Source organism: Gossypium raimondii, chromosome 5 (genome assembly GCF_025698545.1).
Source record: "Gossypium raimondii isolate GPD5lz chromosome 5, ASM2569854v1, whole genome shotgun sequence".
Classification (NCBI taxonomy): domain Eukaryota; kingdom Viridiplantae; phylum Streptophyta; class Magnoliopsida; order Malvales; family Malvaceae; genus Gossypium; species Gossypium raimondii.
Window position 1 is genome coordinate 42,255,930 of NC_068569.1, and position 21,785 is coordinate 42,277,714.

At 37.5% G+C, this 21,785-nt stretch overlaps 1 protein-coding gene across 1 annotated transcript; it reads right to left on the reverse strand.

The window, feature by feature from the left end:
• Positions 1–18,794: 18,794 nt before the first annotated feature.
• Positions 18,795–21,107, reverse strand: LOC105767045 (uncharacterized). The gene is made up of 6 exons (XM_052630389.1): positions 20,865–21,107; positions 20,649–20,753; positions 20,404–20,528; positions 20,307–20,359; positions 19,284–19,390; positions 18,795–19,130 (listed from the first exon to the last, which is right to left on the reverse strand). The coding sequence occupies exons 1-6, from the start codon at positions 21,105–21,107 to the stop codon at positions 18,795–18,797; spliced, it is 969 nt and encodes a 322-aa protein (XP_052486349.1).
• Positions 21,108–21,785: the final 678 nt, after the last annotated feature.

Consider the following 21,785-nt stretch of genomic DNA (forward strand, 5'->3'; position numbering starts at 1 on the left):
TTTTCGAAAAAAAGAGAGTCGTTTTTCTCTTCATCTTTCTGACATTTTCTCTCCCCCATCTCTACCAAATTTTTTTCTTCCTTCCTTCTTACTCGATTATATTTTCTTTTCTTTTCTCTACTGCCAAAATTCCCTTATTCCCCCTAAATCATTCTTTTCTCTTGATTTCGTAGCGTTAAGCAGCACTTGTGCAAATTTAGTAAGCTGTTGGGTATCATTTTAAGAGATTATTTTGTGTTCAATATTTTAATTTTAGGGTGTTGGCAGCAGCATTTCTTGAGGATTAAGGCTCTCATCATGATTTTCGTAAATGTACCGATTTGAAGTTTTTGCGGTAAGTATTCATCGTTTTATGGGTAAGTATTTTGGTTTTAGGATTTTGATTAATCATGAGGTAAGACTGATTATGATGTTATTTGTTCAATTATAGGCTTTGGAGTGCTCGAGCACTGTTTTAGCATCAAACAAAACCAAGTGTGTACCCGAAACACAAAAATAAGGGATTCGGCGAAAAGCTGAAATTGCTTGCTGTTTGGACAGCAACAATAGGCTAGATTTGAAAAATCACCATAAATTGTGGAAATCGAATTAGATGTTGAAAAAAATATGGGGTTAAATATATTTGAGTTTAGCTTCTCATAGAAGAAACGAAATAAGCAAAAGAATTTCATATTATGAGATGTTTGAATTTTAGTGAGACAGGGTCAGAATGATTTCAGAATCCCCTGTCCTAAATTTGGAAAATTATTAAAAATTATATAAAAATAATTATTGGTTAGAATTTATATGTTTAAAATATTGAATGAGTCTACTTTAAAAGAAACAAATAGAAAAATCATCTGAATTTTGTACGAGAAGATAATTAATTTTTAGTACATAAAAGTCAAAACTGTCAGATAGCAGAACAAGAGAAATTTTAAAGAATAAACTATATTGATTCGATAAACCGATAAATCTAAAAATTTTATGGTAAGAAGATATGTGAGTCTGGTTTCAGGGAAAATTTAAAATTCTGTAGCTTAAGATACAAATAATTTAGTAATAGTGACTCAAGTAGACAGCTTTGAAGGATCATATAAGTAAATAGTGGAAACACATATGGATCACGAGGCCAAGGCCAATTTGGGTCATGTGGGCCCACATGGGAGAACGTCATGGGCTTTTAGGCCCATTTTTACTGTTTGATTGATAAGGTTGCATAGGCCGCCCAAGACGATTGTGAACCTACTGTGGGTTTGGTAAGTTTACCTAGACCCCTAATTATTGGAATGACTGTATGACTGATATGATTATGCCTGATGATGTCCTACTGATTTGATATTGTATGCCCTGTTTACATACATGATATTATGTTATAACATGCCATATCTGTATATTACATTACATTGGGTTGGGGGATTATAATGTTCGGAGGAAGTGTACTGAAAGGCCTTGAGCCTAATTTACTGGTAGCTCAGCTGCAAACTACTGTCTAGTGTCGCATTCAGTACTACTTGGAGTGTAGGGATGGGTGGGTTGATTATATCCCACATGGAGTGTAGGGTTGGATGGAGATGGTGTGTAGAGGCTGGATTGGTAGGATTTTTGTAACTACATATCTGTTAGTGCAACTGATATTGTGATGGGCTAAGGCCCTACTGCATGACTGTTTTTGTACTGAGATGTGCCAGGACCCAAACTGGACTAATACTGATACTGAAAAAGGCTTAAGCCCAGACTGTGATTATCTGTTTATTGTCCATTCATTTGTATGGGGATTACACACTGAGTTTACGTAAACTCACCCCTTCTGTTTAATCTGTATAGGTAATCCCCAGATATAGGCGGATCAGTGTGGCAAAGGACTTAGTGGTGGCCACACAACTTCTTTTACACTATTTATTACCTATTTATGATTTTACTTTTATTGGGAGTATTTTGCTGTAATTATGGCCTTTATGAATTATGATTTAAAATTTGGATTTTATACGGTTTTATGATTTAAATCTACTAGTGTTAGGTAAAACTCGGGTTTTCAATTGAAATTAATGTTTTATAAAGAATACCATGAATAAGCAAACTATTTAAAAGCTTCCGCAATAAAAATAAAAAAATGTTTTGAAATTGAATAATGATTTGTAAATGAATAATGTTTTGAAAATGAACGACACGATTTGAAGTTAACATAAGATAATAAAAAAATGGTTAAATAGAAAAGAGGATTTAGCGACGACATATTTTTCGAAAAGCACTACCATGTGACATCGTCAAATTCGGCCATAACGTCTAGGCTGGGTTTGGGGTGTTACATTAAGTGGTATCAGAGTTAGGTTGCAAAACTCGACTGTGGATGTGGGTTTTTAAGACGTGATTTCTGAGAACTGATTTCTAAATTTTTTACTGAAAGTGTGGTGCATCGAGTCTCCGGCGTCGATCCAGTAAATTTTCTGAAACTGTGAATTGTTTCAGCTGAAACTGAAACTTTCTTTGATAGTATATCATGAAAGTGCTATAGGTAGTATATACTGAGACAACTATAGATAGACTATACTGAAAACACTTAAAATAGTGTATACTGAGACTGTTGTAAAAGTGATAGACATTGATTGACACTGCGATGGATGAAACAAACTTTACACTTCTGATACTGTTTTCATAAAATTTCTGTTAATAAACACTGAAACTGTAAACTAATGCATAAAACTTTTAATACCGATAAAATGAAATTAGACAATGAGCACCAGAAGTACTCGCTGACGGGGTACTAGAGGCCAAGGTAAAGGCTGTAGAGGGGCTCGAGCTGAGTCCTCGTCATCGGGCAGTCTGCCAAATTTGGATACGAGTGAGGTGCTAGTGTCTCCCGCTACTGAGACTGGTTCTCAATATCGCATGGTTGGGGATGATGCATTGTCCCAAGCTATGCTAAAGATTTTGGAGAGGGTCGTTGGGCCCAATACTAGATTTTAGGGGCCGAGGGTCGGTTACAGAACGACTCCGGTCTAATGGAGCTGAGCTCTTTAGGGGTGTCACTAGGGTCACCCCTAGTGTGGCCGAGTACTGGATTGAGGCCACGGAGAGGATCATAGATGATCTAGATTGCACCCCTAAGCAGAAATTAAAGGGTGTAGTCTCGTTGCTGCGAGATGAGACTCATTAGTAGTGGCTGACCGTTAAGGAGGGCACTCAGCCCGAACGTCTGACTTGGGAGTTCTTTAAGACCACCTTCTAGGGAAAATATGTCGGAGCTAGTTATGTGGATGCACGTAGTAGAGAGTTTTTAAATCTTACACAAGGGGATCGGTCAGTGGCCGACTACGAGGTTGAGTTTCTGAGACTGAGCTGCTATGCGCAAGGTATGGTGGCATCTGAGTATGAGTGATGTGTCCACTTTGAGGATGGCTTCAGAGATAATTTGAGAGTTCTGATAGCCCCGCAGAGGGAGCGAGATCTTCCTGTCCTGGTCGAGAAGGTGAAAATCACCGAGGAGGATATGGAGGTAGTCATGATCGAAGAACGTCGAAACTGGTTATCTAATGTGACCTCTACACTAGTGGCAAAAAAGTTGGTTCGTAAGGGATGTGAGGCATTCTTGGCCTATGTAAGTGTTTCGAATTCTAGGGATTCTAAAGTTAAGGATATAAGATATGGTAAAAGGATGTTCCAAACGTCTTTCATGATGAGCTATCGGGTTTACCTCCGAATCGTGAAGTGGAGTTTAGGATAGAGCTCCTTCCTGGTATAGCTCTGGTGTCCATCACTCCCTAGAGAATGGCACCGAATGAGCTTGTGAAGCTTAAGGCTTAGATTCAAAAGCTTTTAGATCGTGGGTTCATCACCCTAGTGTGTCTCCGTGGGGAGCACCAGTTCTGTTTGTAAAGAAAAAATATAGATCCATGCGTATGTGCATCAATTATAGGCAGCTAAATAAATTGACCATTAAGAATAAGTACCCCCTATCGAGAAAAGATGATCTGTTTGACCAGTTCCGAGGAGCTTTGATTTTCTCTATGATTGACCTTCGATCTGGATATCATTAATTAAGGGTTAAGGAGGCTGATGTTCAAAAGACGACATTTTGGATTCGTTATGGTCACTACGAGTTCCTAGTGATGCCATTCGGAATGGCTAATGCATCGGTAGCTATCATAGATTTAATGAATTGAGTGTTCCAGCCTTATTTGGATCAGTTTGTGGTGGTATTCATCGACGACATACTGGTTTACTCGAGGACTGAGGATGAGCATGATGAGCACCTTCAAGTCGTTCTTCAAACTTTGGGGGAAAACAGCTCTATGTTAAGTTTAGTAAGTGCGAGTTCTGGCTACGTGAGGAGACATTTCTTGGTCATGTAGTTTCGACTGAGGAGATTCAAGTTGATCCTCGAAAGATTGAGGCTGTGTTGGAGTGAAAGCAGCCTAGGAACGTGTCTGAGATCCGCAGTTTTCTGAGACTGGCGGTATAGTGTCAATGATTTGTAGAGGGTTTTTCATTGATTGCAACACCCTTGACTAAGCTACTACGTAAAGGTGTGCTGTTTAACTGGACTGATGCACAGCAAGAGAGCTTTGAGAAGCTTAAGATCTGATCGACCGATGCCCCTGCTCGATACAAATGAGCTGGAAAGGAGTTTACTGTTTATAATGATACATCACATGTCTGTTTGGGATGTGTGTTGATGCAGGATGGTAAGGTAGTAGCCTATACATCTCGTCAGCTTAAGACCTATGAGGCGAATTATCTGACGCATGACTTGGAGTTGGCCGCTGTGGTATTCGCACTGAAAATCTGGAGGCATTATTTGTATGGTAAGAAGTGTATCATCTACACTGATCATAAGAGCCTTAAGTATCTCCTCACTCAGAAGGAGCTTAATCTTAGGTAACACAGAAGGATTGAGCTGCTTAAAGACTATGACTGCACCATTGCGTACCACCTTGGTAAGGCCAATGTGGTGGTTGGTGCACTGAGCCATAAGGCTATGACTAATTTGAAGGCAATATTTGTTCGCCTAAGTTTATTTGATGATGGTAGTCTGTTGGACGAATTACAAGTTAAACCGACGTGGATAGAGCAGATTAAAGGTAAGCAGAAAGAGGATGAGTCGTTGGGACTTTGTTTCTGATAGGTTGAGAGTAGGAATACCAAGGATTTTGGACTAAATAGTGAAGGGGTAGTCTATTTTCATGAGAGAATCTGTGTATCGAAATATACTGAATTGAGGCAGTCTATACTGCGAGAGGCGCATAGTAGCTCTTATGCTATGCATCCTGGCAGAAATAAGATGTACCGAGACCTTCGTGAGTTATATTGGTAGCCAGGGTTGAAACGTAAGGTTACTGATTTTGTGGGCAGACGTCTGACTTGCCAGCAGGATAAGGCTGAGCATCAGTTACCTTCGGGTTTGCTGCAACCGGATAAGATTCTCTTTGGAAATGGGAGCGCTTAACTATGGATTTCGTTAATGGGTTGCCTCTAACAATCACTAAGAAGGACTCAATATGGGTCATCGTGGATCGATTGACGAAGTCTGCCCAATCTATACCGGTGTGTACTAATTATTCTCTGCACAAGCTTGCGAAGCTTTATATTTTTGAGATAATGAGACTGCATGGAGTACCAGTTTCGATCACCTCTGATAGGAATCCCCGTTTCGCATTTCGATTTTGGAGGAACTTACATGAAGCTCTGGGTACAAGATTGGACTTCAGTACTGCGTTCCATCCTCAGACTAACGGTCAGTCAGAGAGGGTGATTTAGATACTGGAGGTTATGTTGAGAAGTTGTGTGATTGATTTTCGAGGCAGTTGGGAGGATTATTTTCCACTACCAAATTTTGCTTATAATAACAGCTATCAGTCTAGCATTCAAAAGGCACCTTACGAGGCTTTATATGGTCGTAGGTGTCGCACACCTTCATGTTGGACTGAGTTGGGCAAGCGACGTGTTCTGGGCCCTGAACTAGTTTTTGATACTAATGATAAAGTTATACTGGTTAGGACAGATTGAAAGAGGCATCTGATAGGCAGAAGCCCTACGCCGATCTGAAGCGTCGAAAGATTGAGTATTCTGTGGGGGATTTCAGTTTTCTCAAGGACTCGCCATGGAAGAAGTTATTGAGGTTTGGTCGTAAGGGTAAGTTGAGCCTTAAGTTTATTGGGCCTTACCGCATACTGAAACGTGTGAGACCGATTGCCTACCAGTTGGAGTTACCACCGAAATTGAATCGGATTCACGACGTGTTCCACGTTTCTATGTTGAGGCGGTACCGCTTTGATCCCATGTATATTGTTCCTATTGAAAAGATCGAGGTTAGGCCAGATTTGACCTTTGAGGAGGAGCCAGTTCAGATTCTGGATCACGACTTTAAGATTCTGAGAAGGAAATCCATTCGACTGGTAAAGGTTCTATGGCGTAATCATAACACTAAAGAGGCCACATGGGAGCCTGAGGATGCGAGTGTCAGCAGTGTCCTCATCAGTTCTAATCAGGTAAATTTCGAAGTCAAAATTTTCTTTAGAGGGGTAGAATTATAAAGCCCGAATATTTTAATTTTGGGTATTGTGAATGTGTGACACAAACATCTGTCAGCTTTAGTGGTTATGTGTTCTGGGAGTATTTGGGAGGTCCCAAGTTCAAGCCAAGACTTGGGAAAATTTTGGTATTTTTATGAATAAGCCCTATTTTTAGTCAGTAGACTTTTAAGTAAAAGTTGGCAAATAATTAACAGAATGGGCCGCCTATTGGTCTAGTGGATAAGTGGAGTGTTGGTGTGAGGGAGGTCATTGGTTCGAATCTTTAGGATGGCAAAGGTTGTATTTTTGCTCCTAATTTCAGCAAGAGTTGTGCTGAACGGGTTTCTGAGTGGTGGATGTGTAGTGGGAAGTGAGGGAGCGATTTTAGGAGTGAATTAGGGGATTATGGAGGAGAATATCCAAAATCTGATAACTTTTTCCTATTTCAAAAAAAAAGAGTCGTTTTTCTCTCCTTCTTTCTGACGTTTTCTCTCCCCCATATTTATCAAATTTTTATCTTCCTTGCTTCTTACTCGATTATCTTTTCTTTTCTTTCCTCTACTGCCGAAATTCCCTTGTTCCCCTAAATCATTCTTTCCTCTTGATTTCGTAGCGTTAAGCAGCACTTGTGCAAATTCAGTAAGTTGTTGGGTATCAATTTAAAAGAATATTTTGTGTTCAATAGTCTAATTTCGGGGTGTTGGCAGTAGCATTTCACGAGGATTAAGGCTCTCATTGTGATTTTCGTAAACGTACCGATCTGAAGTTTTTGCGGTAAGTGTTCATCGTTTTATGGGTAAGTATTTTGGTTTCGGGATTTTGATTAATCGTGAGGTAACACTGATTATGAGGTTTTTTGTTCAATTATAGGCTTTGGAGTGCTCGGGGACTGTTTTAGCATCAAACAAAACTAGGTGTGTACCCGAAACACAAAAATAAGGGATTCGGCAAAAAGCCGAAATTGCTTACTGTTTGGACAGCAGCAATACTCTAACTTTGAAAAATCACCATAAATTGTGGAAATCGAATTAGAGGATGAAAAAAATATAGGACTAAAGATATTTGAGTCTAGTTTCTCATAGAGAAACGAAATAAGCAAAAGAATTTCATATTATGAGATATTTGAATTTTAGTGTGACAGTGTCAAAATGATTACAGAATCCCTTGTCCTGACTTTGGAAAATTATTAAAAATTGTATAAAAATAATTATATGTTATAATTTTTTATGTTTAAAATTTTGAATTAGGTTACTTTCAAGAGAAATAAACGAGAAAATCATCTGATTTCTGTACGAGAAGATAATCAATTTTTAGTCCAGAAAGGTCGAAACTATCAGACAGCAAAACATGGGAAATTTAAAGAATAAACTATACTTATTGGATAAACCAATAATTTTTAAAATTTTATGGTAAAAAGATATGTGAGTCTGGTTTCAGGGAAAATTTGCGGATTTTAATTCGGAATTCTGTAGTTTGAGATACAAATAATTTAGTAACAGTGACTCAAGTAGACAGCTTTGAAGGATCATATAAGTAAATAGTGGAAACACATATGAATAATTAACTAGCACGAGTTACATTAAAATGGATCACGAGGCCAACCCAATTTGGGTCATGTGGGCCACAAGGGTGTGGGGGCCCACACGGGCGAACATAATGGGTTTGTAGGCCCATTTTCATTGTTTGACTGATAAGGTTGCATGTGTCGCCCTAGTCGATTGTGAACCTACTATAGGGTCGGTAAGTTTACCTAGACCCCTAATTGACTGAAATGACTGTATGACTGATATGATTAAGCCTGATGATGTCCCACTGATTTGATATTATATGCCCTGTTTACATGCATGATATTATGTTATAGCATGTCATATCTATATATTGCATTACATTGGGTTCGGGGATTATAATGTTCGGAGGAAGTGTACTGAAAGGCCTCGAGCCTAATTTACTGGCAGCTCAGCATCAAACTATTGTCTAGTGCCGCATTCGGTACTACTTGGACTGTAGGGATGGGTGGGTTGACTATATCCCCACATGGAGTGTAGGGTTGGATGGAGTGTACTAATACTGATACTGTAAAAGGTTTAAGCCCAGACTGTGATTATCTGTTTACTGCCCATTCATTTGTATGGGGATTACACATTGAGTTTATATACACTCACCCCTTCTGTTTAATCTGTACAGGTAATCCTCATATTTAGGCAGATCGGTGCGGCGGAAGACTCAGAGGTGGCCACACGACTTTTTTTACACTATTTATTACCTATTTATGATTTTACTTTTATTTGGGAGTATTTTACTGTAATTATGGTCTTTACGAATTTTGATTTAAAATTTTGATTTATTACCTATTTATGATTTAAATCTTCTAGTGTTAGGTAAAACTCGGGCTTTCAATTGAAATTAATGTTTTATCAAAAATACCACGAATAAGCAAATTGTTTAAAAGCTTCCACAATAAAAATAAAAATAAAAACATTTTGAAATTGAATAACGATTTGCAAATGAATAATGTTTTGAAAATGAACGACACGATTAGAAGTTAACATAAGATAAAAAAAATGGTTAAATAGGAAAGAGGATTTAGCGACGACATATTTTTCAAAAAACACTACTATGTGACGTCGTCAAATTTGGCCATAACGTCTAAGTTGGGTTTGGGGTGTTACACCTTGCGAGCCCTTCTTGACATATGCAAATTGGAACCACGAACTCTCCATGTGAGCTCCCTTGGGCATGTGTGAACTGAGACCGTGAGCTCCCCTTGTTGACCTCCCACTATAAGGCTTGCAGGTATCAATTTGGTAGGGCCTAGCCGGATCACGGGTAGGCGACCCAAACCTTATCTAGTTTTCGAGTTTGTGATCATAAATACATAACAATCTAGTCCCCTTATTGGGTCTAAGGAAGGTTATAAAGTGGAGCTCCTTAGAACCATCACTTGGCATTTATACAGCTTACTGAACACGCAACGACTACTGGAGCATGACGTTAACTTTGCCACGTGTATGAGTGGATTGCGCCTATTTGCATCTGATGGTTGGTGCTCCTTGGTTATTTGAATCATCAAAACATAAGGGAGAGAAACTTCTTTAAAAGAGGGTTGGAAACCCTAAACTTACAAATTTAACATTTTCTACAAACAGGCTCAATTAAGGCTTTTTTTCAAAGTAAATCTTATTAACTTCCTCGTCTCAGGTTTTAGCTTTCTTTTGTCTATTTTTTCTTTCTTTCTATATCAGAGATATGTCGAGAATAAGAGGGGTTGGTGGTCGAATAACTCCAAGTTACCCACCACGAGAGCGTGCTTTGAGGGTCCCTGTAAAGGCCAACTTCTTTATCTGTACTACAAAAAAAAAAGATGAGTTGAGCTTTGGGCGCGTGGGGGATTCAAACCCCTAACTTTGCCTATGACTTCTCCGCTCCTGAGAGGCCACATAGGTTTAGCAATACTAGTGACAACTTATTGCTCACCTTCCGTTCTTTGGAAGCCAGATTCCATTTGCCTTTACATTTATCTGTTCTTCTGTCATCTCCTTCAAGAGTACAAGATCGCTCCCGGTCAACTTTGCAGGTTTTCCTAGTGGATCGCGGTGGCTTACTTCATCAATTGTTGTCGATGCAATAAAGCACCACAACTCGCAGTTTTCCAAAGCTTATACTTGTTAAAGGCCCAAAACTGAGGGAATTCGTTGGGCTTTTATTATTTTTCTCCTCGCAATAAAGTCGAGATTATAATTACCAACCAGTTTTCTAATCTCTAGCTGAATTGGGGAAAACATATTAGGGTGACATGTAGATTTACCGACAGATTTGGTTTTCCCACGGAGTGGTCCGCACCAAGTAGGGACATGTGTTCATTTAAGAGAACCATTTGGACAGATAGTGGTTCAGCCCAGCTCGAAAGGCTTTGCACTGACAATCTGCTGGTTATAAAAGATGTTATAATCGTGAGAAACGTGTTTCGATACTATTTGGAGGGCCATAACCCCAATGGGTATAGGTGAGGTGACAACATGTAAGTTGTTGAGGCAGTTGGTACGGACCCTACAAATGGACATGGCCCCGTCTGGGCAAAGATGAGTTAGGTTTAATCTTAACAGGTCACAAAGAGGAAACCGAGAACTTCTTTTATAGTTACTGTAGGATGAGACTTCTCCCCTGGATTTCAATGGTCTCATCACAGGAAAAAAATGATGCAAATATAATTTGATAATTGCTTCTGCTAATACTAGAATTATTGGTGGTGCAAGCACAGCACGGGATTTTGGAAGTGACTCAGAGGAAACTACTAGTTTATCCTAATAAATTAGCGAAGCTATGGACCCGCGAGCTTCTCTAAGGGATATGCGCAGAACCGATATGGGGGTTGTTAATGTGGTTATCACCAGCGAAGAGGAGGCAGATAATGGAAGGCTAGAGTATCATTGTAAAATGAGGGCAGATCGTGTTGGGCCCTCTGCTTTGATAGCTACTAATCCTACTTCTCCCTCAGTGAGCTCACCATTTGTGGCTTGTGAGAGTTTTCAAATTATTACTCGCGGTAGTTCCCCTCCTCCTGCTCCTTCCTATATTCCTCATTCTTCTTTGCCTCCTGCTGAGGAGCCACCTGCTGAATATGATGGCGAGCTACTCCCAATTCCTCTCTGTAAGCTCTCCTAGCTGAGGCCACCATGATCAGTTTGGGCTTTGATAAAATGTTAGTGGAGCTGAGGCTAATCAGAAAGAGCTCGAGGAAACACTGAAGAACACTCATGAGAAATACCTCAAGATTAAGGAGGAAAATGAAGTGCTTTATAGGCAAAATGAAGAGCTCACTGGGAAACTGGGGACTGCACAAGTAAAAAAATGATAAGTTATCTACTGGGGGATGAAAGAGAGAGGGATGATCCCTTAGATGCTAAGCTGAGGAGAACTACTGAAGAGCACTAGGTAACCGAGAGCCGAATTATTGCAGAACATAAGCCTACGATGGCGAGCTCCGAGTAGAAACAGGCAGAGGTCTTAGAACAATTCAAGAAAGAGTGTTTAGAAACTCTAAGCAGTCTCACTATTAAGCTCAAGTGAAACATACTCATACTCAAGTTGTGGCTGGCCCTTTCGATGCTCGCAAAGTTGACTTCGACGCCTTCTACGAGGTAGATATGAATCAACTAGGTTTTGATGTTCACTTCCCCTCAGGAGCTGATTGGGATGAGTTCACATCTAAATGGAGGGGCTTGAAATATTTTTACCTTGATGAGGGTCTTACTAATATGAAAGCTGTACCTACTGAGAACAATTATAACACCATCGTTGCGCTTGTTGAAAACATCGAAATTGCAGAGAGGGGAGAAAGAGAAGATGAGATCACTGGCGATCTTGAAGGGGAAGATAATATGCATTAATCAATTGTAAACTTGTATTACCCTTCTTATGATTTGAATAAAAAATTGAAGTTTGAAAAAAATTTCAAGTTTACTTACTAGTGTTATGGCATCCTATCTTTCTATGAACTTAAGCAAATTTTGAATTCAATCAAATCTTGAACTTAAGCATATTTTAAACTTAAGCAAATTCTGAACTTAAGTACATTTTGGGCTTAAGCAAATTTTGAACTTAAGAAAATTATAAACTTAAGTAGATTTCGAACTACCTTTTCAAAAATCCTTAATTGACTTAGTGAAATTCAAATCACTAACTGCATTGGAGCTGCGAACTTGAATCTGAGAGCTCTTATACTGTAAGTTATGAACATAGGTCTGCTACCTTTGTTGGAGCTGCGAGCTTAACTTTGCGAGTTCTTTGAATATCAGCTGGGAGCATAGGTCTGCTAGCTATTTTTGGAGGTTGTGATCATAAAATGGAAAACCTTTATAACATCAGCTTGGAGCGTAGGTCAGCTAGCTATGTTGAAGCTACAAGCTTTTTAAATATCAGCTAGTAGTATAGGTCCACTAGCTATTTTTGAAGGTTTCAATCATAAATCGGCAAATCTTTATAACATCAGCTGGGAGCGTATGTCCGCTAGTTGTGTTGGAGCTGTGAGCTTAACTTCGCGAGCCCTTTGAATATCAACTGGGAGCATAGGTTCGTTAGTTATTTTTGGAGGTTGCAATCATAAAACAGTAAACCTTTATAACATCAGCCGGGAGCATAGGTCCGCTAGCTGTGTTAGAGTTGCGAGCTTAACTCTACGAGCTCTTAGAATATCAACTAGGAGCATAGGCCCGGTAGCTATTTTTAGAGGTTGTGATCATAAACCGTCAAACCTTTATAACATCAACTGAGAGTGTAGGCCTGCTAGCTATGTTCGAGTTGCGAGCTTAACTCTGCAAGCTCTTAGAATATCAACTGGGAGCGTAGGTCCGCTAGCTATTTTTGGAGGTTGTGATCATAAACCGGCAAACCATTATAACATCAAGTACAAACATTTATAAGGAGAATACTTTTATTTAAGAAGCAAGAAATTACACATAGTAATTTTCGAGGTGGCGGGCATTCCATGTTCATAGCAAAATTGTGCCCTACATCTTTGCTAACTTATATACTCCATAGCCAATCTTTTCTATGACCTTGTATGGCCCTACCCCACTCGGAGCCATTTTCCCCTGCTGTGAAGCTGGAAAACTAGCCTCAGTATTTCTTAGGACAAGATCGCCAACTTGGAACTGCTTATTATTGACCTTAGAGTTGTAGTAACGAGCTACTTATTGAGCACACATTGTGTTCTTGATTTCTGCTACTTCTTTGAATTCATCGGCTAGATCAAGGTTAAGTCTGATAACCTCCAGGTTGGCACCTTCATCAAAATGCATGGTTCTATGCGGTCGCATACCAATCTCAACAAGAATTACTACCTCGGTGCCATAAACAAGGGAAAAAGTTGTTTCTCCTATTGCGGTGTGGGGCGAAGTTCGAAGAGCCCACAAAATTCCTAGCAGCTCCTCCAACCAAGCACCTTTGGCCTCACCAACTTTCCTTTTTAAGCCCGTTAAAATCTTCTTGTTCATCTCTTCTACTCGACCATTCATTTTTGACGTTTTAACTGAACTCTAAGCCAAAGCTATCTGAAGATTAGTACAAAATTTTTTGAATTTTCCCTGAAACTGTGTGTCATTGTCTGTAATGATCAAGTGAGGTACACAAACCTGCAGATAATTGACTTCTAAAGGAAAGATTCCATCTATCTCTTCGTAATGGTTACTAAAGCTTTAGCTTCAATCCACTTGCTGAAATAATCCACAACCACCACTATAAATTTCTTTTGTGTCGTAAAACATAAAACATAAGAATAAGATGTAATAGCCCGATTTTAGGCTTAGTCGGAACAGTGGTTTCAGGACCACAAATCCGACGAAAAAAAATGTAATGGCTTGAATTTTCAGAGGTGTCGGAACGGTGATTCGAGATCACTAAATTCGACAAATGGGTAGAAAATATTATTAATTTAGTAAGTATAAGTTAAATATGAAGTTAGGAAAATTTTTGAAATAGTGAATAGTGCACTAGAAATAAATATTAAAATAATTAGAATCGAAATGAGGTATCAAGACCTCGGGATTTTAAACTGAGCCATAAATATTTTTATAAATATTTATGGAGTGTTAAAAGTTAGTATTAAAGTTTCGTTAAGAAATTTTAAAGTTCGATAATTAATTGAACAAAAGGACTAAATTGTAACAAATGCAAAATTTTGGGAAATGATTAAATAGCTTAAATGATAAAAGGAAGAGGGCTTAAAGACAAATAGACCCAAGGTCTATTTGGGCTGGACAACAGAGGCATGAAATCAGCAAGAAAGTAAGGAGAATTAAGGGCAAAATTGGAAAATTGCAAAATTTGCTTAATAAAGTTAGGACCCAAGTGGAATTATCTAGATTTCTCTTCATTTTTCTGAATTCTCATCAGCTAAAACACCATGGAAGGGCTTCTTCAAGCTGGTTCTTCATATTTTTATTACAAGTAAGTTCAATTCTTGACTATTTCTTGAAATTTTTGTATTTTTATGACTTTTACAACTAGGCCCACTTGTTAAATTCATTAGTTTTTGATTTTATGAAAGAAGTTGAAAGTTGATATGAATATGTGCTGGAAGTATATGATGATTTAGCATGAAATTAGAGCTTTAAATTGTTCATATGCTGATTTTATTGAAAGAATTGAATAGAAAGTGAATGTTTAGGACCTAATAGTAAAAGAGTTTGAAGATAGAGTTATATGTGGAAATTCTGAATTTCAATAGTTGTGTAACAACTTATAATGTCTAGTAAAGTACTAATAGAGAAAATTAGATTAATTGAGGGGTTAATTGAGAAAGGACCGAATTGTATAAACTGTGAAATTTGGGGCAAAATGGAAATCAACATTTTGCACTAAAACAGTTTTGGACAGCAGCAGTAGTGTAACTTTGAAAAATCACAAAAATTTGTAGAGATTGAATTAGAGGATGAATAAAATATGAAATTAAATCTTATTGAGTCTAGTTTCTTATAAAAGGAACGGTATGAGCAATGGAATTGTAAATCATGAGATATAATAGATTTTGTGAGACAAGGTCAGAATGAATTTGGGTTCCCCTGTTCTGACTTTGAAAAATCATTAAAAATTGTACAAAAATTATTATGAGTTATAATTTATATGGTTAGAATCCTTAATGAGTCTATTTTTAGAAGAAACAAACGAAAACATTATCCGAATTCTGTAAAATGAGATAATTAATTTTTAGTGAAGAGTGGTCGGAACTGTCAGACAGCGAAACAGGGGAAACTTTAAAGAATAAACTGTACTATTTGGCTGAACCAAAAATTATGAAAATTTTATGGTATGAAGATATGTGAGTCTAATTTCAGGGAAAATTAACGGATCTTAATTTGGAGCTCTGTAGCTCCGGATAAAAATAATTTAGTGACTCTGACTCGGATAAACAGCTTTGAATATACATGTTAGTGAATATTGAAATTATGGTTAATGTTGTTTAAGTGTGTTATACACATTAAGGATGTGGAATGGAGAGGAGGAGGAGGAAAATTGGGAAATATATGAATGATTCGTGTATAAATGGTCATATGTTTGATTATAACTCATAAACGATGAAATATGAATGATGCTTATTTTGTGCATTATTGGTCATGGTTTAAGCTCATGTGTGAAAATAAAGTTTCATAGTATGTGTGTATGGTATATTCAGTATATGATTTGGCATGAAATAATACCATGAATGGTTTATGAATTAACACATGTTGGTAAGCCTGATATATGAATAAATGATCAAATTGAGCGGAACACCGGATTTGAGTACTTCTGATCAAGTGACAAAGTGATAAGTGGTAGCTTTAGCTACACTTATCTGATCAAGTGACAAGTGGAAAGTGATAAGTAATAGCTTCGGCTATACTTATCTGATCAAGTGACAAAGTGATAAGTGATAGCTTCGGCTATACTTATCTGATCAAGAAACAAAGTGATAAGTGGCTACACTTATCTGATCAAGAGACAAAGTGATAAGTGGCTACACTTATCGATCAAGAAACAAAGTGATAGGTGGCTACACTTATCGATCGGGACAAGTGATAAGTGATCATGCGTAAGACCATAGTTATACTATGGCAAAGTGAAAGTGAAGTACTCAATTTTCCGTGACCGTTCCCTAATTTGATTAAGGATGGTAAGTGACAAATGGGCCCGAAAGAATTAAAGTAAATGGATAAGTGGTAGTGTATTTATATCAGGACGATGTTGTTATTCAAACTAAAGTGATATTTTCATTGCTAAATTGAGAATTTCATAAATGTGTTATTGAATGGTATAATCAATAAACATTGAGTTAAATGGTAAATACGTATTAGTTTTGAATTTGATGTCATTGAATTGTACGTGAATTAAATGGAAATTGCTAGTGATATGATTTAAATTATGAGCATGAGAAATTGCGAATTGAATGAAATGGAAATGAAGCATTAAATTGCATGAGTATGTATCGGGTCTCGCAGGCCCTAATTATTATGATTATAATATTTTGAGGATATATTGTGAAAAGTTATAGAAACATGTTAATTATTTTGAAAGTTTTAATTTTGATGAAATTTTATAACTCGGTTAAATACGTTTACAAGTGTATGTGTTTTGGTAATGCCTCGTACCCTATTCCGGTGTTGGATACGGTTAAGGGGTGTTACATAAGATATGAAGTTTAATTTCCGAGCTTTGGAGAAAAAGTGTAAATATGTAAAAGCTTAAGGGCAAAATTGTAATTTTTCCAAAGTTCGAGTCAAGGACTGTTTTGATGAATGTGAGTGTTAAATAAGTTAAATGTGTCATTATAAGTCAAGAAAGACAAAGAATTGACTTTGATTAGTGAAAAAGAAAAGTGAGAAAAAGTGAGAAATTCCCAGTTGAACCTTCGGAATAAACAGGGATACAAATGAAGTGACAGAAATGATCACATGTGTGGCACGGACTATGTGTAGGCCACCATGTCAAAGTGAAAGTGATGGTCACGTGTGTAGTACTATGTGCAGGCTACTACGTGTACCAGAAAGATAGGTCGTATGTGTACTACTATGTGCAAGCTACTATACGTACCGGATAGCTTCGATCACCTGTGTAGTACTATGTGCAGGCTACTACGTGTATCAGATAGTGATGGTCACATGTGTATTACTATGTGTAGGCTACTATATGAACCGGTATCATTAATTATAAGGTGGTTGCTATGTGCTGATCCCACCGGATATCATTGATTACAAAGGGTGGTTGCTGTGTGCTGAATCCACCGTGTATCTATTATTATTCCGAAGTGTTCATCGAGAAATTGACTAAGTGAAAATACATGAGATCATGTAACGATTAAGTGTAATTGAATAATGAATATATGTGTGGAATTGAATTGAATATTGACTAGAAAATGGCAAAGTGAACTTTGAATTAAATAGTTATTGAAAGTGAAAAAGTGAAATTATGAAAAAGTAGAATTAGCAACAAAACAGTTTTGGACAGCAACAATCATGTGACTTTGAAAAATCACCAAAAATGGTGAAAATAGAATTAAAGCGTGAATAAGATATGAATTGAAATCTTAGTGAGTCTATTTTTAATAAAAGAAACATGGCAAGCAAAAGAGTTATATATTTTGAGATATTTGAATTTTAGTGAGATAAGGATGGATTGATTTGAATCCTCGTTCTTATTTTGGAAAATCATTAAAATTGTACAAAAATAATTATGAGTTACAATTTATATTATTAGAATCCATAATGAGTCTATTTTCAATAGAAACAAATGAGAACACCATTTGAATTCTGTAAAATGAGATAATTTATTTTTAGTGAAGAGTGGAAAGAACTGTCAGACTGCGTAATAGGGGAAACTTTAAAGAATAAACTGTACTATTTGGATAAACCAAAAATTCTAAAAATTTTATGGTAAGAAGATATGTGAGTCTAGTTTCAGAGAAAATTAACAGTTCTTAATTTAGAGTTCTTTAGCTCTAGATAAAAATAATTTAGTGATACTGGCTCAGATAGACAGCTTTGAATATACATAAGGGTGAATAAAGAAACTATAGAAAATGTTATTTCTAAGAGTGTTAAGTACACTAAGGATGTGGAATGGAGAGGAGGAGGAGGAAAATTAAATTTATATATGAATGATTTATGTATAATTGGTTATATGATCGATTATAATCGATAATCGTGGAAATAGAAATGATGCTTACATTTGTATATTATCTCGCCGTATAAATAATGTCTCCAAATCTTCAAAGCAAATCCAATCGCGGCTAGGTCCAGATCATGAGTAGGATAATTCATTTCATGCGGTTTTAACTATCGAGAAGAATAAGGTACTACTTTCCCTGCTTGCATCAGTGCACAACCCAAACCATTAGAGACGCATCACTATAAACAACATATGCTATCCCAGAATCAGGCTAAGTCCACACTGGAGCTTCTGTCAACATATTTTTCAGCTGATCAAAACTCTGTTGACACTTATCGGACCAAACAAACTTGACATTTTTCTGTAGTAGTCTGGTCATCGGTGAAGCAATAATCGAGAAGTTTTTAACAAAACGGTAGTAATAACCTGCTAAACCTAGGAAACTTTGCACTTGAGAAACATTCTTTGGAGTTTTCCAATTCATCACAACAAAAAATTTACTCGGATCAACTCAAATCCCATCAGACGATACTATGTGACCCAAAAATCCAACTTCGCAAAGCCGGAATTCACATTTACTGAACTTTGCGTACAACTATTTTTCTCTCAAAGTCTGTAGCACGATTCTTAAATGTTAAGCATGCTCAAATTCTATATTGGAATAGATCATATATCATCGATAAACACAACCACAAATCTATCCAAATGAGGTTGAGAAACCTGATTCATCAAATCTATAAAAGCAGCAAGGGTATTAGTCAAACCAAATGGCATTACCAGAAACTCATAATGACCGTGACGAGTTCTAAAAGAAGTCTTTGACACATCACAATCTTTAACCTTCAACTGATAATACTTGGATCTGAGATCTACTTTTAAGAACACTGTGACACCTTTTAATTGATCAAACAAATCATCGATACATGGCAAGGGACACTTATTTTTTATCATGACTTTGCTCAACTGTCTGTAGTCTATACACAATCTCAAAGAGCCACCTTTCTTTTTTACAAACAACACAGGTGAACCCCAGGGAGATACGCTCGATCGAATAAACCCTTTGTCTAACAACTCTTACAACTGTGCTTTCAACTCTTTTAATTCAGCTGGTACCATGTGATATGGTGATATCGATATCTATGTAGTACGAGGAACCAGATCAATCACAAACGCAACTTCACAATTAGGAGGTAAACCCAACAACTCTTCAGGAAACACATAAGTAAACTCACTAACAACTGGTAACTGATCTAACTGCGATTCTGAAATTATGGTATCAAGAATGTATGCTAGAAATACTTCACTATCTTTTTGTATCATTTCTGTGCGAAAATAGCTGAAATGATTCTAACAACGCTTTTTTGTCCATCAGACTCAACTGAAATCATCTCTCCTGTCTGACATTTCAAATAAATCCATTTCTGTCTACAGTTTACCATAGCATCATGCAACGATACCTAATCCATACCCAGAATAACATCAAATTCTCGAAAGGGTAATAACATCAAATCAGCAGGGAATGCACAGTCTCTAACTTTCAGTGGACATTTACAACAAACTAAGTTAAGTATCACACTCTGACCTAGTGGATTAGTAACTGAATATCATAGTCAATGGATTCAACAGGTAATTCTTTTTCCGTTACTAATGCTGTGCAAATATAAGAATGAGTTGACCCAGGGTCAATGTACTCATAATCACATCAGGTACAGTAGCATCCTTTCTTGCTCGAATGGCATATAAGCGAGTAGGTGCTCTAACCTCTAACCGAACAACAGTGTCTTTTGCTTCTGTACGAGTAGTCCCAACAGTACTGTTCTAGCCTGGATGTCTACTTGTCTGACATGTAACTATTTGTTTTTATTATGTTCTTTATTTTCTTTTAATTGTTTAGGACAATTCCGAAGAAAGTGATCAGTCGACCTACATCTATAACAGGCTCCTGATTTAGCTCTATACTCGTCAGGATGATATTTTCCACAATGTCTACAACTGCACTTCGGAGTGTTCCGTACACTTCCCACACTATCAACTGGTTTAGTAAGAGCTTTGAAATCATGCTGAATCGATTTATTTTTGTTCAGATGCTTAGACACTGAAGTAGCTAGACTAAAATCTTCTTTAGTCTTTTTTGTTGGTGATACAAAAAATGACATAGAATAACTTCTCTTATGAAACTCTCGAATCCGTCTATCCCGTTGAATCTTGCAGTTGCACACTTCTTCCATTTTCTGTGCACGATCAGATAAAACAAAAAATTCTCATATTTCATTACCTCTGATCATCATTCAGGCCATCTTCAAACTGGATACACATCTCTTCCTCAGTAGGCACAATCTTCCAGGCATATTTACTGAGATATACAAACTCTCTCTCGTACTTAGCCAATGATTTATTTCCCTGACGTAACTCAAGAAATTATCTTTTTTTCTTATCTAGATTTCGTTTCCCGACATACTTCTTTTTAAACTCGGTCTGAAAGAAATCCCAAGAAATTCTCTCCCTCGGTATCACAGCTACCAATGTAATCCACCAACTATACGCTTCCCCTCTTAGTAATGAAACAGCACATCTAAGAAAATCATCAGGAAGGCAAGCCATTTCTTTGAAAACTTGCAAGATGTTCTGAAGCCAATACTCAGCTTTAACCAGATCATCTTCCGATATACCTCGAAATTCTTCAGGACCACACTTTCTAAGCTTTTCTATCAGAATACGTTAAATAGGCTCAGTCACAGGAGAAGGTAGAGGTACAACCGGAGGCATAACATAAGGCATGGCAAGGGGTGGAGGTCGTTGAGTCGGACTATTCATTTGCATAAACTTATTGAACCACTGGTTCATAAACCCAAAGAATATGTTTTCAAGTTCATGCTCTTGTACTAGAGGAATTGGAACATTACTACTTGTCCCATGAACAGAGGTCGGTACATTACTATTAACCTCATCATTGTCAACACAACCAGATCCTTCTGACATATTTATAATCTAAAAGAAAAACAAAGGTTAGATAGGATCAAACGCGTCACACTATCACAGGTTATATGGTATGTAATTCTAGACATTTCACACACTATGTTTAGCCCAAGAACTGACTAAACCGTAGCTCTAATACCACTAAATGTAACACCCCTAACCTACATTTGTCGCCAGATTAGGGTTACAGAATATTACCGAACTAACATAACATTAAACATACATTTCATACATCATTGCAAACATATAAAAATATATTCATTCACATATGTATTGTCCTTAATTGAGCCCCCGAGGCCCTAAAATACCTTAGAAATAATTTGGGACTAGATTGGAAACATTTAGAAAGTTCAAGAAAAAGTTACAAAAATTTGACTACAGGGGTCACACAGCTGTATGGCTAGGCCGTGTGCCTCACACGATTGAGACACACGCCCATGTAACCTTTAAAATAGGGACACACGACCTTGTTCCAGCCCGTGTCCTCACCTATGTAACTCTCAAAGTAGGGCCACACGCTAGTGTCACACGCCCGTGCGTCATGCCATGTAACTCTCGAAATATCCCCACATGCTGGTGTGCTAGGCCGTGTAACTACCTGACTTGTATGCAATGGAACCTACAGGGGACACTTTGCCAAGCCATATGTCACACACGGCTGAGACACACGCCCGTGTCTCA